Here is a 15,286-nt window from a genome sequence, read left to right on the forward strand (position 1 = left end):
ACAGAAAGTTGAGCTGAGTCGCGGCTCTCGACCAAGAGGCACGGCCGAGCCACCATCGTGGCTCTCCCATGGTCGCCCTCAGCTGCGGCCCTTCGTGGCCCTAGCAATAGCGAGCCGCGGCCAAGCCACCTCCTGCCCGGGAGCCGCGGCTCCCCTATTATGGACACTCTTATGACTCTTGCTAAGCATCCACTACTCGAACGCTTCATAACATTATTTATTTTATACATGTACATAATATTAATTAAAATTTATATATGAATGTCAATAATTGAAAATATAATAATATTAAAATTTTAAATATTAGTATATGATTAAAATAAAATTACATAATTAAAATAAAAGCTTGTAAGAAGTAGTAATTTCCAAATTCTCTTTGAGACAATAAAAATCGACGATGCAATTCTTTTGTATCCTCGTTCACGTGAGACGTGTCTTTGCATACTTTGTTATACAAACTTCATAAGACATTCTTCTTCAATTTCTCATTCCCATCACCATTTTAGTCTATTTTATTCATTGTCACTGTACTTGTGGTTGACATATTCATTTTCTCTTGCACTTCGCCGAAGTTTGTCCCATCAAAGACGTCTACTTGATTGTGCATCAGTGCTCCCCACTCATGTCGTCGCTTGAAATGAGGTCAACCTCCTTGCTTGTGATGAACTTGTCGTCATAGGTCTTTGGTCTCTTAGGTCTAGCTGATCCTTTGCTGCTTGCCTAATAAGAGCATTAGCAATAGTGTGGCCAATTGCCACCGCTGAGCGATCGGCCACCCAATCGGCCATCATCGGCCCCCATTGTGGTGAGAGGGCCGATCTCCATTCTTAACGGCCTCTACCCCTCAGCCGATGTATCGCCTGGGCCGATTTTTTTATTCATTTTTTATTCTCTATATATATGCCATTCCCCACCAATTATTCACATTTAATCCCAATTTATTTTATCTCACTCTGCATTTTACTTTTATGTAGTCACCATATTTTCAATGTTTTTAGTTTGTTTTTTGCTGTATTTTTTATAAATGTAAGATGTATTCTTTTTAATGAAATTTGTTTTTTTATTGAGTTGTTTTTTATTTATTTTTCTTGTTATTTTATACTCCCTCTGTTCCATAGTAGTGTAGGCATTCTTTTTCGGCACGGAGATTAAGAAAGGCAGAGAGATGAAGAGAGAATAAAGTAAGAGAGAGTAAAGTAAGTGAGAAGAAATGTGTTGACTTTTACTTAAAAGGGAAATGACTCCACTACTATGGAACAGAGAGAGTATCATTTTATTTCAGACTAATAATTAAAAGTGAAATATATAAAATAGTGATGATGTCGAAAAGAGATAGGTTGTGGGATGAGCTCTAGGATGGGCTCCCATTGCAAGGAGATAGGCTCTGAGATAGGTTGCTGACGTGGCAGGAGAAAATGGAGATAGGTTCTGATTCGGATTTTGGGCTCTTATTGTGAATACCCTAAAGGCATACATTCTCCCACTTCTTGAAAGATTTCATATTCTCTTCCAAATACTCCCTCCGTCCCGTAAATATTGTAACATCTTGACCTGACACGGGTTTTAAGAAATATAATAGAAAGTGGGTTGAAAAAGTTAGTGGAATGTGGGTCCTACTTTTAAATATTAGTTTTATAATAGAATGTGAGAGAATGAGTTAGAGTGTCCACAATAAGACCGAATAGGCCCGCCACAGCCCCAAAAAACACTCCCACCACGTCAGCACAACCACAAAAACTTGTCTGCATAGTCATCAAAAAATAAATTAAGAAAAAAAATAAAACATTTTTGACCGCCGCGGAACCGCTGCTTTGCCTCATCCACCGCCGGGTACTTGGCTCTTCCTCCACCGCCGCGACTCTTCCGCGGCCCGCAATAGACGCCGCGGCTCCACCACCATTGTGGTTACTCTTAGGCCATGTTTGGTTTCAAGGATTCTGTCTAGGAAAGTAATCTAATTCCTTAAATTTTAAATTTCTTTGTTTGTTTTGGTGTTTAATCAAACCAGGAAAGTAATCAGAATCCCGAGAACAAGGAAAATTAGTACAACTTTCCAGGATTATGAATCCTAACTTTTCTTAGGTATTATTTTTTCCAGTTTTAGGATTCTTAAATCTTTAATGCAATATATTATTATTATTAATTATAATATTTTTAAAATAATTTAAAATTATAAATCATACTTTATTTCAGTATAATAAATAACTATAATTAAAATTATCATAATTATAACTATGTTATTTAATATTTATATATAATTGTTATTATCATAATAATAATAAATAATTTATTAAATAAATAAAAGATAATTATAATATAAATTATATAAAAATAAATATTAATTACTATTTTATAAATTGCTAATTAATCAATAAAATCATAGAGATATTTTAAAAATTATAAAATTTATTTAATTATAATATCCGTAAATACTATAATAATAATAGTATCTATTATTGTAATATTTCATGTAACTATAATTATACTTGTGTTATTATATATTGTGATGGATGATCCATATTTGAACTATCCACCGTAATAATAAATATAATTATATAATATTATATAATTATTATTATTTATAATTAATAATTTATTCAAAAATTTATTATTATTCTTCTTTATAAATAAAATAATTACAAGTATATTTTTAGTCTGATGTTTAAATCAGATATAAATTTAAAATCTTGATATTTTCCAAACGCAGGAAAGTAAAGTTATTGGGAATCATATTCCGGGGATTCATTTTCCCATGAATCATTTTCCTTGTCAACTTTACTTTCCTGCCAACCAAACATGGCCTTAGTGGAATGTGGCACCACTACCAAAATTTGTAAAAAGTGAAATGTGACAAATTTTATGGGACATACGAAAATAGAAAAATGCGGCAACTAGGAACGGATGGAGTAGTTGTTTAGAGCATATTTTATAATATCCGATTTATTAGCATTGCTCCTCATTTGGCACTCAACGTTGTCGTACAGATTGTGAAATTTTTGGATTTATCATATAACTCTTTTAAAATGAACAATAATTTTCTCCCAAAATGCTTCAGAGTTAGCCACGACTGAATCATTCGAGATATTCACGTACACTTCGATCAACTTTTAATTTTTGTTTGCGGTTAGAAAACTTGAATATTGCAGAAAGAAATATTTATTTTATCGAAAAGGTTGATGCAACCAAATAATTTCTTGATTGCCATATCATATGCAATTTATCCTTAACTTTGATACAAAATAAATGAGAACATATTCAAAATATAATAAATTGTTTTTAGAGTTATGAATATGACTAGAATTTTAATCAAATTTATTATGGTTTTTACATAATTTTGGCCTCTGATTTAAATAAACATTTAGGCGACAGATGGTTGGTGGTAAATGATGATCTTATCAGTTATCATTCCCCAGCACATTGACGATGACACTTCGATTCAGATTCAGGAAAACAAAAAAAAGAAAAATAGAGGAAAAAACGCAAGTCAAATCAGACGAGTCAACTGACGAGGCGGTTTTGCAGTGCAGTCACGATATCCCACTGCCTTGGGGGACGACATTATTATTACAACCCCTGCCCGGTCTGCCCGCCTCCACTCAAACTCAACACGACGCCGTTCTCCTTTAATTTCTCTCTCTCTCTGTACCCACCCCCTCCTCTTTACCCCGCTGCTTTCTCTCTCTAAAATCTCTCTGCTTTCTCTGTCGATTAAAGTTCCGCAGGTTTTATTCTCTCTCTCTGGGTTCTGTACGCCGCACGTGTGTATGTGTGAGTGTGCGATGTTCAATTTCTTTTAATCTTGTGGTGTTTCTTCTGGTTTATAACGCTGGTAGCTTGGCTGATGTGGTTTATTTTTCGATCTGAAGGTTTTATACTCGAATTGCATTTGTCGGAGATTTGAAGAAGTTCGTAAATAAGGGTTTCTGTGGAATTAGAGCGATCTGTTTTTCGGTGGCCTAATTGACGATTCGAAGGGTTTCTTTTGCTGGGGCGAATTGACGATTTGGGGAAATGATTCGACCTTGTGGAAAATGAGGGGTTTTGATGATGCTGTTAATCTGGTGAAGAATTGTAATTGAAGATTTTGATGCTTGAAATTGGGGAATCGGATGGTATACAAATTGGGGAAAATGCAAGATACCGTATCTTATTATGCATGGGAGGTTTCAGCCGGACGAGGAGAGCTCTAGGAGTTTAAAGAGTAGCTGTCAGCACATGCGGTCAGTCCCTCCATTGCTGACTGCCGATACTCATTCTGCTATTGCTTCTTCTATCACAACCTCCACCACTGGCAATTCGTTCTTCAAGGTATTGATTTGGTGGGTTTTTCAAATTGTCGTTTTTTCATTACCTCTGTTTGCTGGCACCTAGGATGAAGTAATATTTCTGTGATGAGGAAATGTTTTCTGTTTAAAAGTGCTTTTGCCAGCATGTATTCTTTCAGTTCTTAATGTTACCTTTTGAAATGTGATGCATACATTTACCTGACTGATGGGCTGGTTTATCTATCCCGATGAGGAAGCTGGAATTACATAGATATTGGGACAACAAATTTAATATCTGATGCACTATTCAATCCAAGTGGTCGTCGCTATTTCCAGTTTATTATTTGAAATCTTGTGGACGGTCTCCCTATTATGGCTGACAGCTGATGTACTTACGTAGTTGGTAGAGTTTACTTGTCATTTTCTCCTCAGAAGGGTTTATGCTATGCATAACATTTTTAAAACTTTTGGAGCAAGGAGTATTTTTATCAATCCATTAGATCACCTATTGATATCTGTAGATTAAGAGCACATTTATTTTATCTGATCATAATTGCTTAGTGTCATATCGTTTTCCTTTAATAGCATTGCAATCAAATCCATGGTGCTCTATTTTATTATAATCTGGCAAACATTGGTTGTAAGCATGAAAATTGCATCCCACTTATTGGCAAGAGTTTATGAGATGACATTAGGATTTATAATTCGCAATTGCTGAAAAGTAGCACAATTTGATGAGCAAAATGAAAAGTTCTACTTGTCCAGTTATAAATAAGTTGTCTTCTTCCTTCCCTAAACCCTAAACCTTGTCTGGTTGTATTGTCCTTCAAGCATTATTTTTCTCTTTCTTTTTTAGTATACTGTCGTTTTTTAAAAATAATGATAGCATGGAGTTGTCCTCCCTTTCCAAGCAAAGTCTGAACTTTTTATGCCTTCCCATTCGAAGCCATTTTATGTTATTTTAGCTTATCTCTTTCAGACTAGGACTCTTATCTTTGGTTCAACTGTACCTCTATCTTTAGTTTAATTTCCTTTTGCAGGACGGTCGTAAGATTAGTATTGGCGACTGTGCTCTTTTCAAACCACTTAAAATTTCTCCACCCTTCATTGGTTTGATCCGTTGGTTGGAATTGGACAAAGAGTATAACCTGCAGCTGGGGGTAAACTGGCTTTATCGATCATCTGAGCTGAATCTTGGAAAAGGGCCTTTGCCTGACAGTGTTCCAAACGAGATCTTCTATTCCTTTTACAAAGACGAAACTCCGGCTGCATCACTTCTCCATCCTTGTAAAGTTGCTTTTCTTCCTAGAGGTGCAGAACTTCCTACCGGGAAATCCTGTTTTGTTTGTCGACGTGCCTATGACATTGGGAAGAAGTGTTTATGGTGGCTAACAGATCAAGACTACATTAATGTTAGTTATGATATTTGAGTAACTCTTCTCTATTTCTTATCCTTATTTTCATGTTAAATATTAATGGATGTTTGGTAATGTAGGAGCAACAAGAAGAAGTAGATAAGCTTTTACACCAAACTAGAAAAGAAATGCATGTGACATTACACCCTAGTGGTCGTTCTCCAAAGCAGGCCACAACTCCCACTTCAACCTCACAACTGAAACCAGCTTCTGATAGTGGTCAAAATAGTGGGACTTCTATACCTTCTCAAAACAAGGGAAAGAAGAGGGAAAGAATTGATCATGGTGCAGATCCTGTAAAACGAGAACGATCCTCTAGGACTGATGAGGGTGATTCTGGTCAGTGTAAAAAAGCAAGTAATTTAAGATATGAGATTGCACGAATAACAGAAAATGGTGGAGTTGTGGATGTGGAGGGGATTGAGAAGCTCGTTCAGTTGATGCAATCAGATCGGATGGACAAAAAAATGGATTTGGTTAGTCGTGTCTTGTTCGCAAGTGCGATGGCTTCCACTGATAAGGCTGATTGTCTCAGTCGGTTTGTGGAGCTAAGAGGCGTGACTGTAATGGATGAGTGGCTGCAAGATATTCATAAAGGGAAGATTCCCAATGGTAACCTAAAGGATGGTGATAAATCTGCAGAGGAGTTTCTTTTAATTTTACTTCGGGCACTGGATAAACTCCCAATTAGTCTTCATGCCCTTCAATTGTGCAACATAGGCAGATCTGTGAATCATTTAAGATCACATAAAAATACAGAAATTCAGAGAAAGGCCCGAACCCTAGTCGACACATGGAAGAAGCGCGTTGAATCTGAAATGATAAGCATTGATACAAAGTCTGCATGGTCTTCCAAATCACGACTTCCAGAGGCTTCTCATGGTGGAAGCATCACTCCTAGTGGGTCTGATGTTGCCATGAAAAGTTCTATCACAACGAACTCTGCTATGAAACCTACTTCTGTGAAGTCTTCACATGGGGAAACTGCAAAGTATGTCTCGTCCCCTGGGCCTGTGAAGCAAGCTTCATCTCTTGCATCTGGAAAGGAGAACCAATCAAGAACTTCTGTCGGGGGTACTGCTGATGCCCATCAAAATAGAGAGGACAGGAGTAGTAGTTCAAACCAGTCGCAAAATTGTGGTCGATCTTCCTCATCCAAGGAAGATGTAAGGAGTTCTGCTTCTGGTTCGGGGACGGTTAATAAAGTGTCATCTAGCAAACGTAATCGAAAAATTAGCAGTTCTCCAGGAAAGTCGGCATCTGGAAGCCAGAAAGAAACAAACTCTAACAAAAATTCTCCTGCACACAAAAGTACAGCTATACAGAAGTTGACTCACTCGGCATTAACTAGTGAAAGGGTTATTGAGGGGCCTATCAATGAAGGAAGTAGTCATAAGCTAATAGTTAAGATATCAAACCGGATAAGAAGCCCCGTGCAAGGTGTCAATGGCGGATCTCTTGAAGTTCCTACAGTTATGAGCAGTCGGGCTTCCTCTCCTGTGCTTAAGCACAAGCAGAGTGATGATCCTTCTAAGGGAAAGAGTGATTTACATCAACGTAATGCTGATGCAGACATGAAGACGAGTCAAGCCAGTGATCAGAAAGACACTTTGACTGGACCAGAAGGTGCTGGTTTGCCAGCAGTTCCTCCCAATGAAGAGCAAAGCATGACAATTGAAGACTCTAAGAGAACAATTGAGGGCCCTCCTGCCGCGTTATCAAAGTTGGTGAAGTCACATTCTTCTTTCAGTCCCATGAATGCTTTAATTGAGAGCTGTGCTAAATATTCCGAAGAAACTTCTCTGTCCCTTGAAGATGATCTTGGAATCAACTTACTTGCTAGTGTGGCTGCTGGTGAGTTATCCAGATCTGATGTGGTTTCTCCTACTAATTCTTCGGAAAGAAGTATGCCTATTGCTGATGAAGTATGCAATGGCGATGAAGAAAAATCAAAGTTTTCCATTGAAGATTCTGTTGCTTGTGATGGCAAACAACATGCTGGTTTAGAAGCTAGCTCCTGGTCGAATGATAGGTCGCATTTGTCTAAAAATGCATCACCTGAATTTTCTGGGGACAGAAAGTGTTCGCCATCATATTCGTCCCGAGATGTACCAGCTGGAGAAGGCACAAAAGACTTCGTCAACTCGAGTACAGATTTGACAAGCAATGCTGTTCTTAAGTTGGAGGGTGAGGAGAAGCCAAATAAAAAGACTGTCACCGTTCCCATCTCCTTGGAGAAGGTGAGAGATAGTGAATCTGGTCAAAGAAATCATGAGGAAAAGGCCACTGCCAGCAAGGTGATCTCTGATCTTCCAAAATGCAGAAGTGGTGGAACTGATGTCGTGGTTACTGAGGAGAAATGCAGTATCGGTCATTTTACTACTAATGAGTGTAAGCCAATGGTTGAAGATGATGGGTTAGATTCGTTGATTCAAGATGACCGCATCAAGTTTGAGAATGAAGGATTGAGCCAATGCGATTTCCAGCAGAAAGTAGCAGTGGAAAGTCTGAAGTCTGAACCTGGAGATAGTAAATCAGTTTCTGAACCTTGTGACACAGTAAAAGTCAGAGAACCAGAAGACATGGATGCTAAGAGTTGCAGGAGCAAATCTGAACAGCTGAACTATGATGAGGATGTTGATATGAATGCAGTCAGTGAGAGTCATAGTGTTGCTGTTACTTGTTCGATATCACATGATTTGGACAATAATATTAAAGAGGCCAATGTAGAAAAACAGGCGACTGTGGAGCAAATTTCCCCTCAGAGAAGGTGTCCTATTTCTGTGGACTTTGAAAGCCAGAAAGAAGTTGAGTTAGCTCGGTCTGGGTCTCCTACCACACAGCAAGATGAGACAAACAATTTTGCTTCCACTGGTGATGGCACTGCTTCTTTTATTGCTGAAGTAGAAGCAGTTCCAGGTGCAAAAATGAAGTTTGACTTAAATGAATTTAGTGCTGAGGATGTGAAATGTGGGGATTCTCTCAATAAATCATCACCTACTTCATCAACTGATCATAATAACTCTATAATTGATGGAAACTCTCCATCTGTTACTATAGCAGCTGCTGCAAAAGGTTCATTTGTTCCCCCAGATAATGTGTTGAAAAGTATAGTGGATCTTGGCTGGAAGGGATCTGCTGCTACTAGTGCATTTCGACCTGCTGAACCCAAAAGATGTCTAGAAATGCCGTTGGGTCTATCTACTGTGTCTTGCTCTGATTCCTTGACCAGTAAGCATGACCGTATTTCACTGGATTTTGATCTGAATGTACCGGATGCCAGAGTTCTTGAAGAAATGACTTCTAGTGGTTCCGCTTTGGCAGTTGGCTCAACAACTGAGTCAGCAAGCAATTGGGCTCGTGAGGCATCAGATTCTTTGCCTATTCGTGGTTCTTGCAGTTTGGGTTTTGATTTGAACAGAGTAGATGAAACGGATGATATTGGGATTTGCTCCACTAGCAGCACGCGTGATGGAAAGCCTTCTATCATGCATGACAAACCAGTAGGTGGTTTTCGTGTTCAGAGGGGTTTTGATCTCAACAATGGACCGGTGGCTGATGATGCAGGCATGGACCAGTTCATGGGTAATGAACTAGTCAATGGTAGTATAACATCACAGCTGCCTTCTGCAGGCGTTAGAGTAAATGGTCCAGTGCTGAGCAGTTTCTCATCATGGTTTCCTTCAGGTGGTACTTACTCTACTGTAACAGTCCCATCAATATTACCTGAACGACTGGAACAGCCCTTTCCAATGTTTCCACCTGGTGCACCTCAGCGAATATATGGCTCAGCAGGCGTCAACCCGTTCCATACCGATATGTACCGTGGATCAGTTTTGTCATCATCGCCTTCAGTGCCTTTCGGGACTAATTCTCTCCAATTCCCAGTCTTCCCCTTTGGAACTTCTTATCCTCTCCCTTCAACTACTTTTTCAGTCGGAGCAACATCATATGCTGAATCTTCATCTGGTGCAAGGCTTTTTGCTCCTCCAGTAAATACACAATATCTGGGTCCCATTGGCTCTTTTGCATCCCAATTTCAAAGGCCATACATGGTCAGCCTTCCCAACATTAACAATAATGGTGGGTTGGAGAGCAACAGAAAGTGGGGTAGACAGGGCCTTGACCTTAATGCAGGTCCTGGGGTCATAGAACCTGAAGTCAGGAATGAAATATTGCCTTTATCATCTGGTCTTGCCAGTTCACAGGCACTACAGGAAGAGCAGGCCAGGATGTTCTCTGTCTCAGGTAGTATTTTGAAGAGGAAGGAGCCTGAAGGGAGCTGGGATGAAACCTTCAGAAATAGGCAGCCCTCATGGCAGTAGAATGTAACATGGAATATACCAGTTGCCAAAATGCTGTAAGTTTTTCTTAGGGCAGTGCGTAATAAATAATAGCTGATGTTTGGGAGAAGCTAACTTGAATTTTTGTATGATATTAATGTTTATTTTTTCAGCAACACCTTTTTCAGTTTATAATAGTTGAGATGGAGGTTGATCTTCATGCTTTTGACCTGATTTATCTACCAAAGGCAAGGTGTTTTTCAATTTTTTGTTTTGGAGGATACTTTATCTCGGGAGTATAAGTCTTATCTTTGAACACAACAACATGTTTTTATTGTTGGGATTCAGTTGCCTGGGGTCAAAATCACTTTATGACATAGAACCCCTGAAGCAATGTGACTTGATCCTATTTGATTGAATTATTAGCACTTCTCATGGAGCATGTAACACCCTACTATTTTACTATTTTTTCTCACGTGACTCTAATCCTGGTTAAGTTACAAGTGAAATTCTCAAGCATTTGAGTTGTTTGGTTTACTCTAATTTAAACATGGAACTATATTACCGTAAAGCTATAACCTATTTTGGGGTCATGAGATCGTACTACATATACATAGTCAAGGAATTTATATTTCTACTGGACTATGATTGGATATTATGTTATTTTTCTTGTTTAGGCATATATGAAGCTACAATATTGAAAACAACTTGATATTCAGAAATCTTATCTACTAGAAGTATCGGTGGTTTATCTTATGGAATGCATGGCTTCAAATTATTGAAAAGACTTACTAGAAGTGGATAGGAATACTCTTTCCTATTCATACTAAATTCCAATTGCAGGCAATGTTTTTTCTACTTGTTTAATGCATTAGAAATCTGCATTGTTGCAAATTTGTGTTTATAGAGGCATTAGGCAGTATAGATCAGTTGAAATTTAGCAATCATGTTTTACGATTTCTCAAATAGTGACTTTATGCAACTGTCATCGTGGCATGTAGCTTACGCTGCTGTACTTCTTTTTAAACTAGTGAAAAATTCCACTGCCTTTTCCTGTGTACAATACTGATGTTGACCTTATTTATACTGTTCTAATTTATGCAACTGTAATTGTGTGGGACTAGTGATCTCTCTCTTTTGTGGTAAGTTGACTTGTTCATTTAATTGATATCTGAGCCAATTTAACATCATGCGGTGGTTACTTTTAGAATAGTTTGATGAGTTATGAGTAGATTTCACATGCTCATAATCCCCCGCAATTCCCTCATCCGCTTGGCAGGTCTACGCTGCAGAGTTTCATGGCTTATTTGTTGTTGTTTATCCCATTTGTAGATATTGTTGCTGCAGGAAGCACTAACTTTGCAGCCTAGTTATGGAAGGTTGATATGCTGAGTAGTTTTGTGCAACATCCTCACTATTCTCAGGCAGCTGGTTTTGGACTGATAGAAAGGATTTCAATCCTTCTCAGAAAACAGGCTGTGCTCATGCTCTGTTAATTTTTTCGACCAGACTTTTACATCTTTATATACCCCGTATATATGCTGTGTTGGACCTTGGCATATTTTTGACATGAGCCATTTGCGTGTAATACTATATATCTGCACCCAGAATTAGTGTAGTAGCAGTTACTACTACGTTTAAACATTACTCCCAGAAAATAAAACATTAGTATCTCTACCCAGATGAAAAGAATTGTGCCTGGAGAGACTAATATTATAAACAGCTTTCCCCTCGTTAGCGTGTGCACCCGGTGGATTCGATGCATTTCATTCCTGGTAGACTGTTCTTCCACTTAACATATACCTGCTAAATCGGTGGAGGTGTAATGTCAGTGAAAAAAGAGCAACCAATCAAATTGAGGAAAAAACAGGATGAATGGAGCAAAACATGAAGGCACTATTATCTTGTTGTAACACTTAGTTAAGAATAATTCCAGATCATGAGCTTAAATTCTTACAATAAGCCTGTTAAAATAAACTGATACAAGTAAAACATATGTAGTTCAGTTTGAGCGTACAAGAGCCAATACATGAGAATCGACGTTGTATTAACATCATATGAGAGTGCAAGTTAAGTGAATGGAAAGTCAATGTAAAAAAACATAGAAAATTGAATCTACAAACATGATTGGAAGAGTAGATGTAATTACAAAAAGCATCCTTTAACAGATCCAAGTGCAAAATTGAAGTTTGTTGTGCTGATGATGGGAAATATGGGGAGCCTATTACTTGTACATCCTCAGGTCCAGCTAATGTTCAAGCCATACTCATTACCATTTTCTGTGATGTCTATCCCACATGGCCATTCTGACCTGTTGAAAAATAGAGTGGAACTTGGATGGAAGGGGTCTGCTGCCACCAGTGCATAAGTTCACGAAACCTCGGATATTGATCTAAATGTGCCAGATGAAAGAGTTCTGGAGGAAATAACTTTGGCTACTGATTCAGTATTAACTAGTATCTGTGTCACATTGCTAAATGAGCCAGAGTTGTTGGATTCATGGTTGTGGTGGCGTGGATCTTGATTTGAACAGAGTCGTTGAATGATGCTAAACAGTTAGATAGTATACATGTTTGGAGGGATTTTGATCTTAACAATGGACCTTTAGTCAACAATTGTACTGCTGTGGATTTTCCAGTTATTAATCAACTAGTCAAGGGTGGTGGTCTTAGAACAAAGGGTTCAGTTATTGGCAGTTTCTCATCTTGGTTTCCTCATGGTAATGCTAATGCACACTCAACAGTGGGTGCATCCCAGAGAACATTTGGGTCTACTGGTGTTGCTCAGTGTTATCATCATCTCCTGCAATGCCATACCCATCCGGTCCTTTCCAGTTACCCGTATTTCCCATCACCCACATTTTTTATTGGTGCCCCCTCATATGTAGATTCTTCTGCTGCAAGTGCTGATTCTCATCTGCATTGCTGTAACTGGTGGTAAGCTTTTCTCATAATGGAATGCAATTGATTGTATTAGACAGCTCTTTTTTACAGATTGGTGAGCATCGACCTAGGCTTCAATTGCAGTCACATTAAGAAAATATGATATGTCACATGGGTAACAGTTGTAGGTACTGCAGCTGTATTATCATTTGAATGTATTAGTTAGATGATTGCATTAAGTAAAGATTCATTTTTAGGAAATCTAGAATTTGAAGTGACCAATGAGGATTTTAATATATTAGGATTTTAAGGAAGCGGTCTAGCAAGTGAAGTTGATATGGGGTTTTGCTTTTTGCTCTTAGATTAGATATTTATTGCATATTGTATGAAGCCAAGGCTATGATTAAAGGTATATGGTTTGGGTTGTTTGCTGCTCACCCTATAACAGCAGCGTCCACTATTTCAGGATGAGTGAGAAGCAGATCTTCTAGCTCTGAAGGTGCAACCTAAAACATCCACAACATCAGTAAATGTGACGAGTGAGAACAAGAGCGACAACTCGCTCCCTTACCTGAAAGCCTTTATATTTGATGAGCTCTTTTATACGGTCTACAATATAAAGTCGACCCTCGTCATCAAAATAGCCTACATCTCCTGTGTGCAACCAGCCTTCCTCATCTATGATTTCCGCAGTTGCCTTGTGGTTGTTGAAATAGCCTATAAACACGTGGCTCATAGGTGTCGAGAAGATCAGACATACCTTTCATTTCCAGGGGGCCTTTAATCCATATTTCACCTTTCTGAAAAGGAGAGAGACGTTGCATAGTCACTGAATCGACTATTTGAGCTTCAACGCTGGGAGCAAGTGGCCCTACAGAGCCTGGATGAGGTGATCACATTCTGTTCTCGAATGAAATAACACCTGATGCTTCTGTCATGTCAAAAAGCTCAACTCCATATTATGATTAACAAACTAACATTAAATATTTACACTTTTGATTTTCAGGTAACCTTGTACCTGACATACAACAGCTTGTGGAAAAACCTTGGAGCATGCTTCTATTATCTCCTTCCCTAATGGAGCCGCTCCAGAGAGAATCTCCTTCTACGTTGAAACGTCGTATTCCTTCACCATGTCCTGCTTCTTGATGAGCTCCAAAACTACAGGGGGCACGGCAAACACGTGTGTCACCTTGTACTGCTCAATAGCCTTCAACATAGCATTAATCTGATACCACCGCATCACCACCACCGTGGTCCCTCTCTGTAGCTGTGCATAAACCAGACCTGACATTCCAAAGATATGATACATGGGTAAGAAGCAAAGAAAAACATTCCTTGATTCTCTGTTCAATTCTTGATCGGATGCCATCATCATAGCTGATGTCATGATGTTTTTATGTGTCAGTACAACTCCCTTGCTAGCTCCTGTTGTCCCCGATGAATAAAAGATTGCTGCTGCATCATTCTGCATCGCTGTAGGCAATGACGTGGTTGATTTTGATCTAATCAGTTCTGAGTAGCTATGCAGCATTGGATTCTGTGAGGTATGAGGATTTTGGTTTAGCAGAATACAGGGAAGGTTCAAGTGTTTGATCCTATCATAGAGTTCGTGGACTGTAATGATCAGTTTCAGGCTGCTGTCTTTGATCTGTTTGGAAAGCTCGGGTTTTGTGTATTGTGGGTTGGCCGTGGTGGCGACGGCGCCAACAGCCACTGCCGCGAAGAAAGCGGATGGAGTTTGGAGACAAGATGAGAATGATATAATTTTTGGAGATGTTAAGGTTGAGGAAGGCGCGGGAGAGCCTTAAAACATGAGTTTTGAGGTTGGAAAATGTTAAGGTATGGATGAGTGCAGGTGAGTTGGCAATGGATGAGATTTTTGTGAATAGAAATGGGATCATTGAGAGTTTGGGGAAGAGAAATGGGAGGCATTGGTGATCGGTAGATACCATCGTTGCCATATATTTCTTGTACATTCGACATGGTTTTGTTTGGGTTTGAAATTTGAATAGGTAGTGAGTGAGTTCTGTTGTTCAAAGTTTGACTCCTTGCTTTCTCTATTTAGTATTTATAGTTATGTTTCAATCCTTCCTCATTACAGGATTAAGTAGCAAAAACAAGGAAAATAAATGTGTTTTGTGTAACTATATGACTATATCCCTGATTTAGGGTGAAAAACAAATAGAATAGATCCACAATGTGAGAGAAAACTCACAAAATTTGTAAATTTTGTGTACTAATTGAAGTTTCGGCTTGATTTTGAGATTATGTCCCCCTCTATCTAATTAAGAGATGCACATCAATTTCCATAAGGTCGTGTTTGACTAGCTTCTCCTAATTCATAGCTAGAGCTTTGGAACTCGAAGTGAACTTTGTATTCTAAACGTGAATTGTGTGAATTATTTTTTCTGTATATATATGTATTTTAGTAAACATAT

General features: G+C 38.6%; 1 protein-coding gene and 1 pseudogene across 1 annotated transcript; one reads left to right on the forward strand and one right to left on the reverse strand.

The window, feature by feature from the left end:
- The first annotated feature begins 3,573 nt into the window (after positions 1-3,573).
- LOC121805883 lies at positions 3,574-10,155 on the forward strand. Its single transcript, XM_042205916.1, has 4 exons — positions 3,574-3,768; positions 3,867-4,308; positions 5,306-5,677; positions 5,761-10,155. Exons 2-4 carry the CDS (start codon positions 4,153-4,155, stop codon positions 10,003-10,005), a joined length of 4,773 nt encoding a protein of 1,590 aa, XP_042061850.1. The 5' UTR covers positions 3,574-3,768; positions 3,867-4,152; the 3' UTR covers positions 10,006-10,155.
- Positions 10,156-13,279: 3,124 nt separating this feature from the next.
- Positions 13,280-15,104, reverse strand: LOC121804260 (annotated as a pseudogene).
- Between the last annotated feature and the right edge of the window lie 182 nt (positions 15,105-15,286).

This window comes from Salvia splendens, chromosome 5 (genome assembly GCF_004379255.2).
Source record: "Salvia splendens isolate huo1 chromosome 5, SspV2, whole genome shotgun sequence".
In the NCBI taxonomy this organism is placed as follows: Eukaryota; Viridiplantae; Streptophyta; class Magnoliopsida; order Lamiales; family Lamiaceae; genus Salvia; species Salvia splendens.

Excerpts from the sequence above, each read along its gene's own strand:
- LOC121805883 (XM_042205916.1), top strand. The coding sequence starts at position 4,153 with ATGCATGGGAGGTTTCAGCCGGACGAGGAGAGCTCTAGGAGTTTAAAG. Across the intron at positions 4,309-5,305 it reads CTGGCAATTCGTTCTTCAAG|GACGGTCGTAAGATTAGTAT; the intron begins GTATTGATTTGG and ends TTCCTTTTGCAG. Across the intron at positions 5,678-5,760 it reads CAGATCAAGACTACATTAAT|GAGCAACAAGAAGAAGTAGA; the intron begins GTTAGTTATGAT and ends TTGGTAATGTAG.